Raw genomic sequence first — 21,695 nt, forward strand, 5'->3', positions numbered from 1 at the left:
ACTAAAAGTAGCTCATGCCTGTAGAGGCTGAGGCAGGGGGATTGCTCTGAGTTCAAGGTTAGACCCCCGTTGTGTGGGGGGGAAACTTTCCTACCCCAATTCCAAAAAACCCTAAGAAACCTCAAATTTTAGAAGCAGATCATACAATGGACCCTCAGATATTAGGAAGCTAAATTTACTTCATGAAAGAGAAAATGGAATCTCAAAAATACAGTAACTTCTAGCTTCTTCGAAAATGTGTATCAGGGGATTGGAGGAATGGCTCAGTAGTTAGAGTTCTGACTCTTCTTCCAGAGGACCAGGGTTCAGTTCCCACCACCCACATGGTGGCTCACAACTGTCTGTAACTCCAGTTCAATGGTATCCCACACCATCGCATAGACATGCATACAGGGAACCAATACATATAAAATAAAATAATTATTTAATAAAACTTTAAAAGTACATATTGGTCATCAATATATGAACTTGAAGAAAATTTCCATTGAAAGGTATTTATATGCACATTGTGGAAATTCTGATATTGATTTCAAAAAAATGTATCTTAGTTTTAGTTAAGATAAGGCTTTACCTCTTGATGTTTATCTCAGTAAAATGTAGTTTATGTAAATGTTTCAGGAAAGAATTGGCAAGGACAATCTTGACCGTGGGAGGTAAGAAGTGTTTAAAAATTTAAATGCCTAGAATATTGGACACTAGAGGATGTATGATGATTAAATTCCATTTGAAGATAAAAAATTAAGATTTTGCTTTTACTTCTGAGAGATTTTGGCCTACTGGGAAATCATAATAACTAATGGAAATCCCTCCATGCCCATGTCCCCTTTTCCTTTGACTCAGAGGTTTTTTTTTTCCATTCTCAAACATAATTTTTATCTGCATGAGTTACATGATTGTTTTATAGATTTAAAGACAGTATGTGACTGCTACCATGTCAGTCCATCTGATTACATCCCTCTTTTCACCTTTATGTCATTCGAGGATGGGGCTATGGATGCAGCTTAGCTGCTAGAGCGCTTGCCTACATGCACAAAGCTCTGGGTTTGAGCCCTAACTCCCCATAAGCCAGTGTGGTGGCATGTCTGTACTCACAGTGTCTGGGAAGTGCGCAGGGTGGGGGGAATCAGGAGTTCATGGTGATCCTTGACTGCATAGTGAATTTGAGTCCATCCTGAGCTACAGTAGGACTTAAAAAAAAAAAGAACTATTTGACATTTGAGTATGTAGTCTAATTGCAGTAGACTTTAACTTTACTGTAACTTTAATGAGATTATTTTTTGCTATAGAACTATTTTAAGGCTATTTGATCTGACTTGATATTTTAACATGCCTTAAATATAAAACCTAAATATATATATTTACACTATTAGGGATTGAGCTCAGCACCTTGTACATATTATATAAGCAACCATTCTACCACTGAACAGTAGTCCCAGTGCTTAGAAATGGTATTTTAAAGATGTTCTCCATATGAAACCTATTCATATTTCCCCCTAGCCATCCTTGAGTATACTTTGGATGGTCATAATGACTCTGAATACACTTCACTGAATGCCTTAGCATTAGACCAAGTGACTTATTTTCTGTCACTTTGTGCCCAGAATTTACCTATGTCTACTGTGTTTTTACTCTCTAGATTATAACCAGCAGGTTGCTCTATCGGAGGCATTGTGTAGAATGACCATCGGAACACTGAGGAATGAGCTTGCTCTTCAGTGGTTTGATGATGCAGTCCTGGCTGAAGCTTTCAAAGAAATTAAGAACCGGGATTTTGAGACGGTGAGAATTCTGGTCCTAAGAGTCTCTGTTTGTAGTGAGGATGCTCTCAGCACTTTCCTGAGTTTTATGCTTAGGGGAAGATTTAATTTTCTTAAGAATGAAAAGAAATTCATTGTGTGCATTTATGTGTGAAGGAATATGTGTGTGAGGGCAAGCACTGTTGGAAGCCAGAAGATGGAGTTTCAGGCAGTTGTGAACCATCTGACTGAGGCACTGGGGACCACAATAAAATGATCTGCAAAAGCAATACATGTTCTTAATCACCGAGTCATCTTCCCAGTCCCTCACTGTTTAAATTATAATCAGATTGCAATCCTTAACTTTCTGTTCCCCCATATCAGAGAAATAATTTGAAGGTGGCATAAAAAAATATTCAGGGACCACATGGGAAGATGAGTTTCCTTAGAAGGAACAGATCAGAGACAAACTGTATTTGATGGGTCCAGGCAAGGAAAACAATTAGGAGCAGGTGGAGATCTTAAATGGCCCTTGAAGAGTAGGGATACAATTGGAGAAGAAAGAGCAAAGAATTGGAGCCTTGAAGAGAGAAGCTCTGTCTGCGGCAGGTGACTGGCACCGGCGTTTGTGGTAAGGATCATAGGGTGGTTATGCTGGGTGCCATCGAGCAGCTGCAGTTTGTCTTGTGAAGTCTTAGCTTACTGTGATTGTTCCTAAAGGAGCACAAAATAGCTTTCAACTTTGTTGTGTATCTAATACATTTTCTCCTACAATTGCTAATATATTTTCTTTATTCTTTTCAAAATATCTTTAAATTAGGGTTAGAGTCTCAGCAAAAAGTAAAATTCATCTCAAGTGTTCATTTTAATGAAGCCTTCTAATCAAAACCCCTGTTGCAATCAGGATTATTCCATGATTCACATTGTACTAAATTTGAACCTTTGTATTGTGTATCTTAGAGTCTAAGACTGGCAATATGCACAGAAGATATTTAGCCAGATGTGGTATGTTCTAAATGAGAAGGTTATGATTCCAGCCTCTTTTGGCCAACTTGAGTTTAAATTCTACCTCAAATTATAGTTCCACCTGCCTCACTTAGGTGATATTTGCATAGATATAGACAAGGTCATGGACTAGCGATGTCTTAGAATTTTATCTGTGAAGTGGGAATAAATTCCACTGTAAACGAGGAGTTTCTTAGCATTACTATTGCTGTGATGAAACACTGACCAAAAGCAAAGCAACTTGGACAGGAAAGAAAGGGTTTATTTGTCTTACATGTCCTGAATCAGAGCCCATTGAGGGGAGCCAAGGCGGGAACTCAAACTAGGCAGGAATCTGGAGGTAGAAGCTGATGCAGAGGCCATGGAAGGCTGCTGCTTACTGGCTTGTTCTCAAGGCTTGCTCAGTTAACCGTTTTATAGCACCTAGTACCACTAGCCCAGGGGGTGGTACCACCAAAAAGTGGCCTGGGTTATTCCACATCAATCACTTAACAAGAAAATGCCATACAAGTTTGCCTCTAAAATATTTGGGAGACGTGGGAAGATAAATATAGGATTTCTTTAGAGGAAACTTATCCAGGAGACAAACTGAAAATTTGATGGGTCTCACGGAAGCAATTTCTCAACTGAGGGTCCCTTGTCTAAGATGACTTCAGCTTGTATCAACTTAATATAAAACTAGCCAGTGCAAGCAGAGAAATCAAGAGTGCCAGGGATGATGTGGCCACGCAGATTGCTCCCTTATCTGCCTCTGCAAATGGTGAAAATAGAGGAATTACCTTGATTTCAAAATCATCTCTCCAACTACCTCGCAGCCCATCAGCTTCTCTTTTGAACTGATTTTAGAAGAAAGCCTTATGCTGCTCGTGTCTATTTAGGGCCAAATATAGCTCTGAAGTGTGAGAAACAGTCCACTACTACAGCCAGTCTCTGGAAACAAAAGTGAAGATAAATCTGGACCCGTGTCTCGTTGTCCTTAGAATGTCAGGGCAATGTATTCAGTGCCTTGGTGACTGTTGCTTAGGAGAATCCTAGAGGTAGTTCTTGTTCTTAGAGTATGTGGCATAGATGACCTACACAGGAGAGGCACGGGAACTATGCACACATGAGTTCACCCAAAGTTAATATGGTTATGCTAGACAGGTATTAAGAAAGCATGTGCTAGATCAGCTAGTCAAATCCTGGACTCGAATTCAACAGGGAGATCTATTTTTCTTGCTCATTTTCTTTTGCCCAAATGAGTCTATCATGTCCTTGACTTTGGAGACCTGGGTATTCTTCATCTGAGCAGGCAATGCTGGGGGTACAAGGAAGTGCGCCTACAGCTGTCTCCTTGAGCACAAAGCCTTGCTAATGTAAGCGAATCTTTGTGAAGATTTAGGGTTGCTTAGGAAAGTAGTCAAGATAGTGTGCTTTTGAATTAAAGGCTTGTATTGCTTATTTTAGGACTGTCGCCAGTTTCTCAATTTCCTGAACAACCGACTTGGAGATGAGAGAAGGTAACGTGTATCTTGGGATTATGTTATTGGCTAGCTGCAATCCAATACTGATTTTTTTTTAAATGTCTGGAATCTTTTTAATTTTAAGAGCATATAGGATCAACATTTTACTGATAGAACTAAGTGCTTAATTGGTTAGAAATTTAGGAAGAGCCTGGTGTAGTGGTTCACATTATAATCCTAGCACACAGGAGGCTGAAGTGAGTGGGGTTTTCTTGTTAGCTTTTTTCTCCAATTTGTTTATGTGCATGAGCATTTTACTTCTGTGTATGTATAGGAGATGTGTGCCTGGAGGGCATCGAATCTCCTGGAGTTGGAGTTATAGACAGTTGTGAGCCACAGGGTGGGTGTTGGGAACTGAGCTCAGGTCCTCTGTAAGAGCAGCAAGTGCTCTCAACCATTGAGCCATTTCTCTAATCCTAAGACTTCCTGGATTTTTTGAAGAATAGTTTTGAAAAGACTAAAGGTGTTTGAAGATAGGCATATCACAGACAGGTAAGTCTTTGAGACATATTTGCTAAGTTTACTCTATTCTTTAGGATTTGGACGAAGTAAATTTTTCTGAAATGAATGCTAATAACCCTGACTTTATTTATTTATTTATTTGGTTGTTTTTTTGTTTTTTTAAGACAGGGTTTCTCAGTGTAGCTTTGGAGCCTGTCCTGGAACTAGCTCTTGTAGACTAGGCTGGCCTCGAACTCACAGAGATCCGCCTGCCTCTGCCTCCCAAGTGCTGGGATTAAAGGCGTGCGCCACTACCGCCCGGCTCATAACCCTGACTTATAAACCATCTGCAGGAGAGTTGAAATCTCCTCAGAGTGGTTCTCTGCTTGCAGAGTTGCAGCCCTCTCGTGTCCTGTGTAGATGATACTTAATAGTTGTGCAGGTCATTTTGAGTTTTAATTGTGAGGTGTTTTGCAGGGTCTACTCATTCCCATGTGTGGCTGCTTTTGCTGATGAGCAGGAGGTAGGCCTGTCTGCCTGTCTGTCTGTCTACGTCTTCTCTTTAGAGTCTTAAGGGTAGTGTGAACGAAACACTATTAAGTGTTCATGGTTAGCTCAGACCCGTTGCCAGTACTTTAAAGGGCCATTTGTGTGTGTGTGTGTACACGTGTGTACTCAATACACAGGTGCATGTATGTTCATGTGTACATGTGAATACACGTAGAGGCCAGAATAACTCTGGGTGTCATTCCTCAGGTCCTGGGCACATAGGGGCTTTTAAAAGAGAATGCTAGTTTCTCTTAGTGGCCTGACCTTGAAACTGATCTGACCATGTCATAACCAGGATGCATTTTTCAGAAAGCTTAAGGGGTTTGCGTTTACACCAGGAGGAAGGATTTTCAGTGTCTGGGAATATCAGACCCGTGTTTCATTTTAGTGGATGATACTTGAGGCTTAACACCTAAGGTTGTCATTTGTCTTCTACACACTTGCATATCTATACACTTGCATATCTACACCACTCCCACCCACATAAACACATATGTACATAAGGGGAAAAGTCCAATGGCCATGGTGATGACTCGTTGGATAAAGAAACTTGTGCCAAGCTCTAGACCCGAGTTCAGTCCCTGAATTATGCATGGTAGGAGCAAACTGGCTCCTGCAAGCTGTCCTCTGACCTCCACATATATGCCACAACATGCACGCATGCACATGCAAACACACAATACGATGGGAAAGAAACTTAAACTACCGCACACCTGTCTTCATGCAAGGCACAGGTAAAACACAATTATACTTAGGCTAGTGTGTAAAATTCCCTTCAGGAGATGAGTGTCAGTTCGTTTGCTGTATAAACAAGTCCGTTCCCCAAGGTAACTCATTCTGGACATGCAAACATTCCAAAAGCGGAACTACTCTGGTCTAGGTATTTCAGATGAGCGGTGCTCACCCTACACTCCCTGACATTGTCTAGAAAGCATCTGGGGGAGGATTAGAGGCATTGCTAGTGAAGCCTCTGGACAGACGCCTGTGGGGAGTCGGTCAGAGAAAACATCTACTCTTTCTAGAACACCACATTGCCTGAATCCTAGATTTTTATTCTATGTATTTATTTTGTGATGATAAAAATAAAAGTAATTTGAGCTTGAGTGTTAGCTGATCTCTCACTGATGGTCAGCTGGGCACCAAATTGACAGTCATTGCTCACAGTATCTTTTTTGCTAGAAGTTTCCATCTCTCTTCAGGGTGGTTTACTACCATTTTAGCACAAAACAGGTTCCCCCTACCTCCATGAATTCACCAAGAAAAAAAATAGTGTGGGTAGAGACATGTAACACATTTACGTATCTATAAAATATTGAGGACAATAGAGCTTCCCAGGAAGGGAGTGTGAGACAGACCTGCTTTCTGATTCGCAGACGGTTCTGATAATAGGAACTGCAGTAGTTCTGCTCCAGCGTGTTCCTAATTTAAATTGCACCCTTTGACATGAGATTCCTGTGTAACTTCTGAAATTCTCCCACAGTTGAGAAAACCAGCAGATGAAAAACTAGAGGAATTTTGGATTGATTTCAATCTAGGAAGCCGGAGTGTGACATTTTACATAGATAATGAAGAGGTAAGGGACTCATTCATTCCCCAGGAGCCCTAAGTGGTAAGGAATTCTTCGTATAAATACTATGATGCAGTCACGATTTTTACTCTTTTTCTCAAGAGTGCTTTGTGGGAGCCAGTACACCTTCCAAAGGAAGCAGTGCTCAGGTTCAGCGTAACAGGTAAGATGATGCTGTAAACGTCTTCCCTCGGAACTTCCAGAACCACTTCTGTCACTGTTATATCATTCAGTTAATCCTAGAGCAGATTTTGATCCCATTCTTATTTGGCATCTTCTTTTCTAATTCTTTATTTTTAAAAGATTTCTTATTTATATGTTTGTGTCTGTCTGTGTCCAGGAACATGTGCATGTGTACGGGTGCCCACAGAGACCAGAAGAGGGTGTCAGATCTTCTGGAGATGGAGTTAAGAGGTTAGAGGTGTTTGTGAGCCACCTGATGTGGGTGCCGGGGAACTGAACTAGGGTCCTTTGGAAGAATAGAGTGAGCTTTTCACCTCTGAGTCATCTTTCCAGACTCAGAAGAGAGGCTTCCTCAAGTGGGAACTGAACCCAGCCCAAGGAGATCAGAATGCCAAATCCTATGCACCAGACCATCAGAGAGTGTTTGAAATTTTCTACTAACCTTATTAAATCAGAGCATGGAGTAGTCTTAATTTACAATTTAACTGACTCTTTGAAAGGTATTAACACATAATTAATATAAAATGGTTGTGTTATTGCATTTCATTTTTTTTCTATTGTATATACTTATCTGTGTTAAATCTTTACAGTCTGATGTAGGTGCTTCACTAGCAGGTCATGGTGGTTTGTATGAGCCATCGGCTTCAAGTGGGCTGTCATCTTGATAGCCCAGGTGGAGGCTGGTCAGTCTCTCTTTTGACTCTGGTAGGCAGGAGGCTCTTGGGTTTGCCTACTCTTTCATGAGCTTCCTGCTCTTTCGTGACCTTTCATGACCTTTCTGTTCTCTAATTCTACCTAGTTTGGACTTGTCATGTTTTTTTTTTTTTTTCCTAGAGACTGAATTTTAGGCTTAAGTTATTTTCAGTCTTGAAATTGACTGCTTATTTTCCAGTAGGATCGTGAAGGGGCTGGCCTGAGACCCGGACATATGCGCGGGTGCTTCCATTTCTTCTCTTTAAGAGGTGTCTACTGAAATGGATATTGGCATATTGAAAACTGAATTTTAAGATTATGTGGAATTTCAGAGAGATAGAGAATTTTGCTTAGTATTTTTTAAGCTAAAATACCTGTTGTATAACAAAAATTCTCTCATAAGAACATTGAATAGTGTCATTCAAAATGGCATTTATTTCTTTACCAATAAAACAATATCAAATAATCAGACTCTAAGTCACATGTTTTGTGTATATGTAGATAAAAGTTTTGAAGTCATTTCTACTTAATATGACTTCATCTTCTCATTGCAGAAAATTCTGGACAGCTGACAATAGCTTTCATCATATTGACGTACCTGATATAACACATCTTTTTTTTTTTGTTAGAAAATGACAGGATGAAGATGTTCATCATTTACCTGAAGGAGCCAATTATTATCAGCAAGAAAGAAGCAAAGACAATAGAAATCCACTTCAACGGGCAACTTGACATATCACAAGCTTCACTTCGAGCTTTGGGAGGGAACAAACAGGTGGCAGCTCTCTTTCTTTTCTCTCTTTCTCTCTCTCTCATTCACTGTGTTTGATTTTTTGAAAAAGAGTTTCTCTATGTTGCCCTAGCTACCCTGGAACTCACCGTGTAGATCAGGCTGGCCTTGAACTCATGGAGATCTACTTGCCTCTCTGCCTCCCGAGTGCTGGGGTTAAAGGCCTGTGCCGCCATGCCCAGCCTCGTTCCCTTTGATTATTTGAAAATGTGTTTTCGCATCTCTTCGATCTCCGTGTTGGGCTTAGATGTATTCTTTGGTCAAGAAGAAGACTTGAGAGTTTTGGGTTCTAATCCCAACTCTTCTTCTTGTGGCACTGTCTTAAATATGTAGGACCCAAGAGTTCTTCCTGCCTTCACATGCATGGTTGCATCTCCCGTGGACAGTGTTGCAGCTTGTCTGAGGCGTTCTCACGTCCTTACCACACGCCTGAGGAGAACTGCCAGGCTGCTTGACCCTTCCTCCTGGCCCTGGGGGAATTCAACAGGGGTTTCCCCACTCTGTACTGGACTTTTCTGATAGAAATGCCTGCACCTGCCCTGGGATTCTGTGGTCTCCATCTTTACCCCACTTCTTCCTAAGCACACGCAAGGGTGTTTTTCCATCTCGGAAGTGGGCAAGGTGAAGAAACTTGTGACCAAAGACAGACAGTAACAGACAGAAGGACTGAATGGGAAGGCCAGAGGACGGGCAAACAAAATGAGGGAGGGAATCTCGGACGGCTTCCTTTTGCTTCGAGTTATATATTAGAGCATCTTATTATAGCAGTAAACTGCTCTGCAGATATAGTTTCCAAAGCTCTCCAGAAGGGCAGTGAGGTGAAAGGCAATACCCACTTGGGAAAAAGCCTTTTCTATGTTGTTACACCACAAATTAGCCTGGTGTTCTAAGTTTGCCTTTGCTAGTGAGGACCATCAAAACCACACACATTTCCCCATTTCTCAGTGTAAATAAGATGGTTTTGCTGTAGAGAACCGGAGTCTGCATGGGACAGAGTCACAATTCCTGGAGTCCCGGTGAGGAAATGGAGGCTGGGAGGACCATGTGGGTCCTCTCTGCAGGGAGAGAGCCATATCTCTGAGGGAAGCATGGATTAAGTCACCCCAGAGCTTAGGACAACTTGAGCCAGAAGAACAGAGGGAGGTCTTGCAGCCCAGGAGGCAGCGGTCTTCAAGTTCTGCCTATGTGCCCAGGCCTGGCTCCTGAAGACCGCGCTCTCAGAACTGCACCGGGGAGATATTTGAAGAGTGCATTCAATGGCAAATGACTGATGTGTTGAGACCATGAGAGTGACAAGAACAGAGCAACAGAGAGCCAGAGCTGGTCCTAGAAGGCAGTGGTTGAAGGATGGGTGGGTGTGGAGGACAGTAAGCCAGAAAGAGCAATGTACAAAAGAAGATGGCAGATACTCAGCTCCTTAATTTATCAACAGGCTGTGTGTGTGGGGGGGGGGGGAGGGGCTAAGCTTTAAAACTTTGTCCCCCTAAGATTACTTTGGAAAGTTATGTGACCTTGGCTTTCATTTCAGACTCCTGTTTTGATACAAGTTTCCCCTGGCCTTGAAAAAGAAGATGGTGAGATTCCTAGCAGCCCCAAACAAGAAGCAGGTATGCCGAGAGAATTCTGACTCTTTCCCCGAGGAAGCATGAGGCTGCCTTCCTTGGAAGAGGTCCTCACACCCTGAGGTCACGTGGCAGCTTCCCATGAAGAGAAGCTCCGACTCCATCTGCCAATGTTCTCTTTGGGGACACAGCTGGAAATGACCAAGAAGAAAGGGTGCTGGGGGTGGCGGGAGGTGGGACTCTGCAGGGCCCTGCCTACTGGCACAAAGCCTCTACTCTTGAATTTCCATGTCAAGGGCTTTAGCTTTGGATTTTGAGATTCGAGGCACAACTTCATTACTTTTGAGGCACTACTAGCTCTTACCACAAGGTGGCAATATACCAGAGCCGCGCTTGCCTGGCGAGTAAGGGCAGAGTGCCAGCTTGGCCCATGGAAGGTTATCGTTTAAATGTTTTTTCTTATCGAATATAGAGCACGCAGAAGAATCCACAGCCCTGCCAGGGTTCATGGATGATGAAGATGACCGTTGCATCATTACTCGCAGCTTGAATGTTCAATCAGAGCTTGCTGTGAGTAAAGGGAGCTGGGAAAAGAAGGTGGGGAAGTTGTGGTCCACAGGATAGAGAAGCACTTCCTTTCTTGAATGAGAGCCCGTTTTCTCTTCAGTAGCTGTCTGCCATTCATCTGTCTGCCTCCCTTTTCATATTGCGTTCATCCCTCCTGCTGATGTAGTCTCCCTGTTCACTGAACATGGCTGTCTCATGAAATGCCTGCCTGGACAGGTCTCTGCCTTGTCCCCTCATTTGGGATCTGGAGGAAAATGTCTGCAGATTAATGGAGGGAGGAGCCTCGTGCTGAGGGTCAGATGTGGTTTCCCTCTCTAGCTGGGGGCACGTGGACATGTTGATTCATACTGGTCTTCCTGGGGCTTGGTATCCATCAATCAAGGTGTCCTAGTCAGGGTTTCTATTGCTGTGATGAAACACCACGACCAAAGCAACTAGAGGAAAGGTTTTATTTGGTTTACACATCCATAGCACTGTTTATCATTGAAGGAACTCAGGGCAGGAACTCAAACAGGGCAGGAACCTGGAAGTAGGAGCTGATGCAGAGGCCATGGAGGAGTGCTGCTTACTGGCTTGCTCCTCATGTCTTGCTCAGCCTGCTTTCTTATAGAACTCAGGACCCCCAGCCCAGGGATGGCACCACCCACAATGGGCTGAGCCCTCCCCCATCAATCACTAATTAAGAAAATGCCCTACAGGCTTGCCTGTTGCCCGATCTTATGGAGGCATTATCTCAGTTGAGGGTCCCTCCCTCTCAGATGATTCTAGATTATGCCAAGTTGACATAAAACTAGCCAGCGCAGAAGGTGACATCTAGTTCGTAGGTCCGGCCTTCTTAGGATTTAAAAATGGGCACTAAGTTATAGATTGGCTAGGGCAAGAAGGGTTGGTGTGTTGTTGCACAGTAGGCTGATTGGGTCATAATGAGGCTGGAAGAAAGGATTTGGGGTGTTTTCTCTATAGGGAAATAACAAATGTCTGAGGGCATACACGTGTTTAGCTTGACTTGTCAAGCTTTTCACAATGAAGACAAGGAGCAAATTCTTACATGGTACATCTTATGTGTCCAGTTTCATGTGCAAATTTAAAAATTAAACAGTATTACACAACACCCTCGTGGCTTATTTAAGCATTTATTCCTTGTTTCCTTACGTGAACACATAGTACAGAGGTGTGGCTGGGAATGATGCCAGGATTCTCATGTTTAACAGCCAGAGATTAGAGAGATTAGTCTTTCAAACTGTCACTTTTTGTTTTGTTGTTTTGGTTTTCGAGACAGGGTTTCTCTGTAGCTCTGGAGCCTGTCCTAGAACTCCCTGTGTAGACCAGCTGGCCTTGAACTCAGCCTGTCTCTGCCTCCCAAGTGCTAGGATTAAAGGCATGTGCCACCACTGCCTGGCAAATTGTCACCTCTTAAAGTCACCATTTAGGTGTCTTGGGATGGTGAACCCCTTGCCTCTAGTGTGAAGTTCCTGGAGACACCCTGTAGTCCTTCCTCCATACCTGTGACATACCGTGATCATCTTTGATAGTGGCAAGTCCTTGCTTGTCATTTGGAAGTGAACATTTAGGAACAACAGAGTCACTGGGAGCCAAGTTGTGCTCAGCTGTTTTTCAGAGGTGGAGTGGGTCCCAAAGGCTGAAGACTGAGCTTCCCTGATACCATAGTACTTCTTTTTTCTTGTTGCAGACACATTCAGAAGACAGTTCACCTGAAACACTAAAACCACAGGACCCCAAGCAAGGTATAGAGAGTCTTCTCCACCATCACTGATCTGTTTAAAGGTTTGCCCAAGATGCTTAAAGTCATTTTTAACTTTTGGTCCTTAGAAATTACTTCAAAACATGAGCATTCTTCACACGTGCAGGAATCACCAGTTCAAACCCAGGCTTCTCAATCAGATGATGCGAAGTAAGTGGCTGTCATTTTTAACATATTTATTTTGTTCTCGAATTGTCCTAGTAACCATCCACAGAGATGCTTCCGAGCCTGTCTGTATCTGTATGTAGTAAGTGGCATGCGTATGGAGACATTGTGATGCATCCATCCGTGTGTCAGCTCAGGTTTATGGGAGAAAGGGTGGGTTTCTTCCATACAAGTACCAACTGTGTAATGATTAACGAATAGTTCTTGACATATTCATCTTAAACATTCATCATCTCTGTGTAGTGAGAGCAGTCAGCAGCCTCTTGTTATTTCGAAATGGAAAGAGTATTACTGACTGTAGCTCCCCTTATGTGATGCCAACACCAGGACCATTCCTCACGTCTAGATGCAATTATGGACCAATTGCACGCCATGACACCCTCTCACCTAGATCCTGGTGACCACCATTTTATGTCCCCCTTTATAGGTTGGACTGTGCGGATCTCACATGACAATGATGTCATGCACTTCTTGTTCTTGTCTTTGTCCATCTGGTTTATTTCACTTAGCAGTGTTACCCCTGTTGAGAATTTCAGGATTTTATTCTTGATGACTGATATGTGTTCTAGCATATATATGTGCCATATTTTCCTTATCTGTTCATCTCTTGGTGAACATTTAGGCTGATTCTCCACCTTGGCTCTTGTAAAACTACAGACTACACAGATGATGCTCATATGAGTACCACATGCTAGCAGTTTAGAGTTTTCCATTTTCCCCTAACCAATGCCATCTAAACTCCGCGTGAAGTTTTTTGTAGAATGATCTGGACTGTGTTGGCCAACTCTCTTGTCCTTCAGGCCCCTGCAAGCAGACCTTCAGCAATGTGCTTTCTGCTGAATTTTAGATTAAACACAAGATCAGTGTACAAAACTCAGGCTTCTGATTGAAACACAAAGCAGACTATATGTAACAGCATATGATATAATTTTTAATTTTATAAATTAATTTTCAGGGTACTATTAGGTCACAGCCATTAAAGGACTATTCAGAGCACAGTGAGAGATCTAAGTGGGTGGAGAGATACTGTGATTAACAGAAGGACACTATTAGCAAGATGTCAATTCTCTTCAAATTGGTCTACATATTTAATATAACCTCCAGTTTTAATATCAAATTAGTGAGCCATTTCTCTATTCCTTGTGGAAACTTAAAAATCTTGGGGCAATTAAAAAGGTTTTCACAAAGGAGCAAAGTGACAGGGCTTCCACACTATCTGCTCTCCAGATTTACTAGAAGCTTTCTTAACCAATGGTGAGAGGATGGTGTTGCCATAAAGATATGGAAATAAAATAGCAGGGGGCCAAGGCAGGGTTTGCAGGTATATGAATTGTTGGCATATGATGAATATGCAGAGGTTATTCAGTGAAGACAGAAATGGCTATAAAAAACGTGAAAACAACAATATATTTATGCAAGAAAATAAATGACCTCCAAATTTTTTCACTGTGTAAAATTTAACTAAATGTGAGTCATAACCTTATATATAAAACTTACTTGGTCTGGGTGGTGGTGGTGCACGCTGTTAATCCCAGCACGCGAGATGCAGAGCAAAGCAGATTTCTGTAGGTCTGAGGCCAGCCTGGCCTATGGAGCAAGTTCCAGGACAGGCACCAAAAGCTACACAGAGAATCCCTGTTCCAAAAACCCAAAAATCCAACCAACCAACCAGCAAAAATCCCAAACAACAACAATAACAACAACAAAAAAAACAAAACAAAAACTAACTTGGAACAAATATGTGACTTTTTCATGGGACAGTTTTGAAGATACCAAACAAAAAACAGCCTATAAAAAAATGAACTTGTTGTAGAATATTATTTTAAGGTGTGTTACTTTTGTTTATGCTGTGGAACATTTGTTTAACGACGTAAAGATGTGTTATTTTTGTTTATGTGGCATTTGTTTAACTCTGTGAAGCTGTGCTTTTTTGCCTGTCTAAAACACCTGATGGTCTAATAAAGAACCGAACCGCCAATAATGAGGCAGGAGCAAGGACAGGTGGAGCTGGCAGGCAGAGAGGATAAACAGGAGAATTGTGGAAGAAGAGTAGGAACAATATAGAAAAAGGAGGAGGATGCCAGGGGCCAGCCACCCAGCCCCCAGCCAGTCACAGAGTAAGAGCAAAGATATACAGCAGTAAGAAAAGGAAACAGCCCAGAAGCAAAAGGTAGTCAGGATAATTTAAGAAAAGCTGGCTAGCAACAAGCCAAGCTAAGGCCAGGCACTTATAAGAGAAAGTCTCCATGTGTGTAATTTATTTGGGAGCTGAGTGGTAGGCCCCCAAAGACAAGAAAAAAAAGGGGAAAAGTAAAAAACAACAACATGAACTGATAAACTAGACTTCATCAAGATAAAGCAAGCCCACGCCATCACTGAAAAACATTATTAGAAAAGACCAGCCATAGCCTTGTTGGAAACATGCATAAACATTTGCATCTGGCCTTGAGTTAAAATTTTCAGGGGAAAAGATGCAAACCAATGAAAACACAGGCAAAAGATTTAAACATGTCCTGAAGGAAACACAGAGGTGGCAGGTGATCGCGAGAACTACTCAGTGCCGCTGGTTACGAGGGGAACGTGCGTCAGAGGACGGCAAGATGCATTACCCGTCGTCAGGATAGCTAATCTTAGACCTGCTGTCTGTATTTCATGACAGTGTGCAGAAGGCAGGACTCTCGAGCCTGCGGGGAGTTTTAACGTGTTGAGCATATACCTACGCTCTGGCCCGTTTGTTCAGTCTTGTGTATTTGCCAATGTCTGTCAGCATACGACCACAAAGACTATGTGTCATGGCAGCTTTGTTTAGGACAACCATCAAATGAAACCATTCAGATGCTCCTCAGTGGGTGACTAGATGAACATGTTTTGGTAAAGATAAGTATCCCCCATCCATATACCTGGGAAAAGTTGTTTTGGGGGCTTAGACTTTGGAATGTTTGTGTATATGCAGTGATATATCTTAGGAGTGAGACTAAAATTCATTTGTCCTTTCCATGCCTGATGCCATGGGACGATTTTGTACTGTGTTTGAGTGCACCTGCACGTCACTGACCCATCGCACAAGGGCAAGTGTGGAGTTTTCCGCGGGTGTCACCTTATTTGAACTCAGGATGTTTTGGACGTTGGCATTTGAAGTTTTCTGATTTGGAACAGTCAACTTGCATATCAAAGTCAGATTTCGCAATTCCTTTGGATATAAACCTAAAAGCGAGACTGGAAGCTCTTGGAGTAGCTCTGTCTCTATTTCTGTTGCATTGTATTATTTCCATAGACACTGCCACCAACAGTCCACACAAGTCCCAGTCACCCCTCAACAGCTTATGTTAGTAGCCTGGATATCTGACAAGAGGTTACTTACTGTTATGTATAGACAAGAAACTTATGGAATTTAATAATAATAATAAAAAAACCTCATTGAAAAACAGGCAACATCTCTCCACAGAAGACACATGAGTGGCCAACTGATACTCAGCATTGCCCAAACTCCAGAGCCAGCTTTTGTTTAAAGCACCCAGGCAGGTCTGGGGTGGAACCAGCCTTGGGAGAGCCCAGTGCTGGCAGGCCACTTGCCAATCCAGTCCTGCCCCTTCTTCTCTTTATGTCTGAGAGATGAAGGACTCCACAAAGGTTCCTTTTCTGTGGAATAGCAGTATCCCCTTCCAGAGAGTCTCTGGAAACAGGTTGTGAGATACATTCATCTGCAGAACTGAGGACGTCCCACAGAGTGCATTCACGATCAAGAAGCTGAACCTTTGCAGGGAGGAGGGCGAAGCGGGTGGTATCTGTCCTGTTAACTTAATATGCTTTATTTTAGGGACAATTCTGCCTTCAAGAGGGACAGAGAACAAGACAGGAGGATGCCGGTAACGTAGGAATTTCTATTTCAAGGCAGCCCTTCTCAGATGTCTGTCATTTGCATGCTATCTTCAAACTTGCTGCAACGCCTTGTTGTCTACAGTTTCCTCAGGTTCACTATACAAGAGATGACTGCAATTTCAAACGTAAAATCAAAGTCATTTCTAATTGCGGGTAGACTCCCAGACAAATAACAATAGGAAATAAGTAAATGTGTCTACCAATCGATTTGTATTGCTATTTTTCTGTTGTTCATCATGTGCTATAGGCTTTATGAGCTATTAACTGTGAAAAGGCCAATCTGCAACAGCCTCATCTAGTTAGACAGATGAACGAGATCAATCAGCAAACTTAGAAGAGGGGCAAATTTCATGTTCAGATCTTTTTGCTGGGAACTAGATCATGGAAGATTTAGGACCAAATCCCTTCAGTCCGCGTTTTATACAGTAGCATGCATCCATGAACCTTCACAAAGGAGGCCCCTTGCACCTTGGTAGATGAGAGATGATAGGTTCTTTCTCTGGCTGTGGCCCAAACAGGCACGTTGGGCAGAAATGGGCATTTCTCTGGTGACTTACATGGAAAGCCAAAGTGACCTATCGAAAGGGCAGCTGTAGAGTTCTGCTTTGGCTCCCTGACCCTGTTAAGTTGAACTGGATCTGAAGCCGAAAGTGTTCTTGCTTTAAAAAAGAAAAAGGCTAATAAGAGGACACACTGTACACCCGAGACTTACCTTTAGTGGATTTTGATCTGTTAAAGAACGGAAATGGACCAGGTGTGGTGGCTCACACCTGTGATCCTAGCATATGGGAGGCTGAGGCAGGAGGATTTCTACGAGTTCAAGGCCAGCTTGGACTACAGAGTGAGGTGACAAGACTCTTGTCTTCTTGGAGTGTTATCACAAGCACTGAGCGTCTCCTCCCTCTCCTCACACACCTCCATTCCTGGTCCGTGTCCCAACAGTTCATGGCTTCAGAAACTTTGGTCTGTCATGGCTTGGCTTTGTTGACTTGGGCCTGTAGTGGCATGGTAAGTCCTGGCAAGAGCGCACATGGGAGGAGGTCTTCTCACCTCCTAGTAACTTGGAAGCAAGATAGGGAAATGGCAAGGGTGCAATGCCCCTCCCCCACAGGCACCTGCACTGATTCACTCCTTAGCCAGACCCTACTTCTCATAGGCTGCACCCTTCTTGACAGTGCCCAGCGAGGGGAGCAAACTTTCAGCACAGGAGACCTTGGGGAAATGTTTGGGATTCAAACTGTATCAATTACCAACCCCCAATACTTTCTTTTGTGTAATCAAACTTAAGAACCACTTTTTTTGTAAACATTTCTCATGTTTTTTGGCAAATAATTTCCAGTACCCTTTGTTGTAAAATCCAAGCTAGGTCAACCTTGCTGAGTGACTTTTTAAATTGGAGGCTTTAAATGAAGGGTTGCTGTTTTTTTTGTGAGCCACTGGGTTGAAGAGTTCTCGATGAATGCTGGTAGTGTGTGTGTGTGTATGCATGCATGCATGCGTGCATGTGTGTGTAGGGGATTGTCTTTCAAATTTTTTTTTCCTTAAATGAAGAGTAAGATGTAAATAAGACTGCCTGCCTGTTCCTTTTAGGACCTACCTTCTCTGTAATCAGTGTGTCTATAATGAGATCATCGGTCAGAGGAGCTATAGTCAATGTGCACAGTTGAGACTGGTCAGCATTTCAAAAGTGGACAATCGGGCCGTGGTTAATAGCGTGGTTAAAAGAGAGGACAGTCAAAATAAGCCAGGCACAAAAAGAATTCTACTACATGTGAATCTAAAATAGCTGAATGCACAGAAGCAGAGAGGAAAATGGTGGCTACTAGGAGTTGGGAGAGTGGGGGAGGTGGTGGACAGAAAATGTCACTTAGGAGTTTCAAAAGATGTATGGGATATGCAATGACTGTAGGCAATAGTGTTTTACACATGGAAATTACTATGAAAGTAGTGTTAAGGTGTTTCTATTAAAATATGCAGGGGAAGTAACACATGTACTCATTAGATTGGTTTAACTGTTTCATAATGTACAGGTATACAAGAACGTTTATATACAATAAGTATATGCAATATTTGTCAATTTAAAAAGAAGTGAGAAATGGCCTTCATTGCAAAATGCTAAACTGATGAACATTTTGAAAGATGAATTTGTTTTGTGAAACACGAATTCAAGCTCACCATCACCCACCTTCTATGGTATGGTCATGGTAGTACAGCCAGGGCCGAGACTAATTCACATTTCAGATGGATCTGTGTCTAGCAGCTTGTCGAATTTCTTGTTCACCCCCTAGAACTCTGGTAGCTGCTCATACATTTCTAACCGCCGACAGTCTAGGCTTAACTTCAATATGCTTTACAGTGGTATTCCTGTTTGCTTTCAGTTCTTGTAAAACAAAACAAAACAACAAAAAGTTTGTTTAGCAAAGACATCCCCTGCCTCCTTTTGCCTCATTGTTGGTAAAACTCAGGGCTATACACGCTAGAAAAGCACTTGGCCATGGAGCCACAACCCAGTCCCTGGGGGAGAGTTCTCACTCTTTAAAGTGTCAACCTGTCTTGAAGTAGTGCTGTTGGTGCAATGTGGGCACGCAGCTGCTTTGGGACAGCCACCAATCTCTTTCCAGTTCCAAATACTTGACTAGAGAGAATTGGTTGTCCTTTGCCACAGCCCCTCTTGTGGGAATTGACTCATAGAACAAGTTCATTCTCTTCCCCCTGGCTTCAGCACCTCATTGTTTTGAGAGAGAACCTAGGCTCATACCATGAGGTGATTCTCCCAAGACAAACCATAGTGTTTAGTGTGTGTGTTGGGGGAGATCACATGTTTAATTGTATGTAGATGGTGCGTGTGATGATATGTTTAATTGCATGCCATGTGGTACTAGTGCCCACTTTTGGAATTCTCATTTGTCTTCTGTTTTGGAAAAGTTTAATTACAGGAAACATCACTTTTTTGAGAGTAATGAAGATTCAAGTTCAAGTGCCAGCGAACGCTCTTGGACCCAGAATTACAAACGGAAATCCCTAAGAACATATTCCCAGAGAAGGAAGCCAAGAGTCAGGTCTCTAAGGAGTAAGCTAGTTTGCTTATGTTCTTTTGGGGCCACTTCTCAGTTAAGTCAATGGGTATTTATGCTTCAGTACGTGATGGGGGTGGAAGGTACCAGGGAAACATGTGGCCTTAGGGACATCCTTCCCTGTATTACCTACAAAGGCAGAATGTTTGCTCATGAAACTGAATGTGGGGTCAGCCTCCAGTTGAAATATGAGGTAAAGTGGTGGGCAATCTGGCCGGAGGAATCTGGCATAAGCTGGAACCACCTTCTGGAAGAAGTGGGTGGGTCTTGAGCTAACTCTTGGGAAAGAACAGGACTTGAAGAACAGAGACGTGGAGTCATTGACTCAGTGAAACCAAAGCAGGAGGGTGATGGCCAGGGCAGGGGTGGAGATGAACGAGGCCGAATGCCTAGAAAAAGCTCCAGATCGCCTCCATTAGCGGAAACTCATAGTGTACCCATGTGTGATTGTGTGTGTGTGTGTGTGTGTGTGTGTGTGTGATAAGGAAACACGCTCATTGTGTGCTCACTTTCACTTTTCAGTCCTACCGCTTTCCCCCATCAGTAGTGGCAGAGCTCGTGAGAAAGATCAGGTAAGAGCACTCATTGCTTGGCCTGGGTCCTTGCGGGTCCACCCATATCTTTATTCAGGACTGTGAGACTAACAAACCAGCGGCCTCCTGGTGTGTCGTCTGCTGACGTAAAGATCATGGATGTCTAAATATTTGGTATGAGTCTCAGGTAGATATAAGGTTTATTTTGGCCATCCTGAATGCTACTAATGGGTCTTTATTTAAACACCTCTGTTGTCCTGAATTCCCACCAATGCATGCTCTTAAATTTCCATTTCAAAATGAGCGTGTTGATTCTTCTTTAGTTTTCAAATTTAAAAAATAATAATTTTAAAATCACATTCAAAGATTTTTTTGATTATTTCAGCATTTGTACCTGAAGTTTACAAGGTTGAAACACCTTCAGGTTCATATAAATTTTATCCATAAAGGTATAAAATTTCCAGGTTCTCTTCCTTTATTCTTGTTTTATATCAAAGGACTTAGGAATATGGACACCAGTGCCCTGAAAAGGAGGTGGCTAAATGACTTCCTTTTCTTTAGCAGCTTTTTGTTTCTTGGCAAATCTCTCTCTCTCACACACACACACACGTACGTCACTGGTTTATCATAGTTTAATAAGGAGTAGCTGCTGGGATTCTGAGGGTACCCTACCTGTTTTTGCAGAAATAGAATGGATGCCATTAGCACTTTAGCCCCAGCTCTGGCTGCTTTATTCTTTAGCAAGAAATCGGCTAAAGCTATAAGTCAGGATTAGTGCACTTGTCCCTTAATGTCTGAGGCAATTGGTTCCGGTACCCTGCTTGGATACCAAAATCTGCAGATGATCATATGCTTCCTAAAATAGTATGGTATTTACATATGACCTGTGTGTCCCTCCTGTAGACTTGAACTCACCATTTAGATGGCTTAAAAGACCCAATGCAATGGAACACTGTGCACTTAGTTGCTGTGCTGTATTATTCAAAGAGAAATAACCAGAAAATGGTTTGTATATATTTGGTATAGTCATATATTATTTTCTTGAATATTTTTTGATCCAAAGTTCAATGAATTCGTGGAAGGAAAAAAAAGTGGATATGAGCGACCATCTTCAACTTTTTATTGAATAGTTCGGCCTAGAATAAGGAGTTATTAATGGCAAATGGGCCAAAAGAAGATATCCAAATAAATACAACTTTGATTTTAATTAAGCCCAAAGAAGCACCATAGACTCAAACCTAATATATTAAAACTGTAAAACGAGCAAGAATTCTATATTGGTTTTTCACTGAGGGTGTCCGGCTGATTTTCCATTCTCTGTGTTGAATTACAAGGAAGTAATTTGAGGCAAGAGCTAGAAAATATTTTATGTTAAGTGGAAGAGAAGTATTGTATTCTTTAAACCGTAGATTCGCCTTTGGCAGCCTGCCATCTCTGCCTCGCTAGTCAGAAAACTGCCTTAGACTGGAAACGAATGGGCCAACTGGGTATTTATTTCTAAGAACTGGCAGTGAGCTACAGCTTGTCAACCCCCACATAAGGTCAACAGAGTGACCAGGATGACTTGGTAGGTACTGGACCCTGCCCCAAGTTTCTGATTGAGTAATTTGTAGGTAAGAGTTGAAGATGTGTATTTTTGTTTAGTTCCTCTGTTGCTGGTCATCTGGCCTGGACCACACTTTTAGGA

At 42.4% G+C, this 21,695-nt stretch overlaps 1 protein-coding gene across 1 annotated transcript in view; it reads left to right on the plus strand.

The window, feature by feature from the left end:
• Sycp2l (synaptonemal complex protein 2 like) overlaps window positions 1-21,695 on the plus strand; it is a 52,301-nt gene that overhangs the window by 13,249 nt on the left and 17,357 nt on the right. Inside the window, exons 9-22 of the mRNA XM_057787072.1 lie at window positions 619-653; window positions 1,637-1,779; window positions 4,188-4,240; window positions 5,162-5,207; window positions 6,714-6,806; window positions 6,903-6,963; window positions 8,306-8,456; window positions 9,985-10,073; window positions 10,501-10,625; window positions 12,286-12,340; window positions 12,426-12,507; window positions 16,340-16,388; window positions 19,327-19,471; window positions 19,998-20,047. Coding sequence (XP_057643055.1) covers window positions 619-653; window positions 1,637-1,779; window positions 4,188-4,240; window positions 5,162-5,207; window positions 6,714-6,806; window positions 6,903-6,963; window positions 8,306-8,456; window positions 9,985-10,073; window positions 10,501-10,625; window positions 12,286-12,340; window positions 12,426-12,507; window positions 16,340-16,388; window positions 19,327-19,471; window positions 19,998-20,047 — 1,177 coding nt within the window. The remainder of the gene's footprint in view (window positions 1-618; window positions 654-1,636; window positions 1,780-4,187; window positions 4,241-5,161; window positions 5,208-6,713; window positions 6,807-6,902; window positions 6,964-8,305; window positions 8,457-9,984; window positions 10,074-10,500; window positions 10,626-12,285; window positions 12,341-12,425; window positions 12,508-16,339; window positions 16,389-19,326; window positions 19,472-19,997; window positions 20,048-21,695) is intronic.

The sequence above is a fragment of the Chionomys nivalis genome, chromosome 13, assembly GCF_950005125.1.
Source record: "Chionomys nivalis chromosome 13, mChiNiv1.1, whole genome shotgun sequence".
Lineage (NCBI taxonomy): Eukaryota > Metazoa > Chordata > Mammalia > Rodentia > Cricetidae > Chionomys > Chionomys nivalis.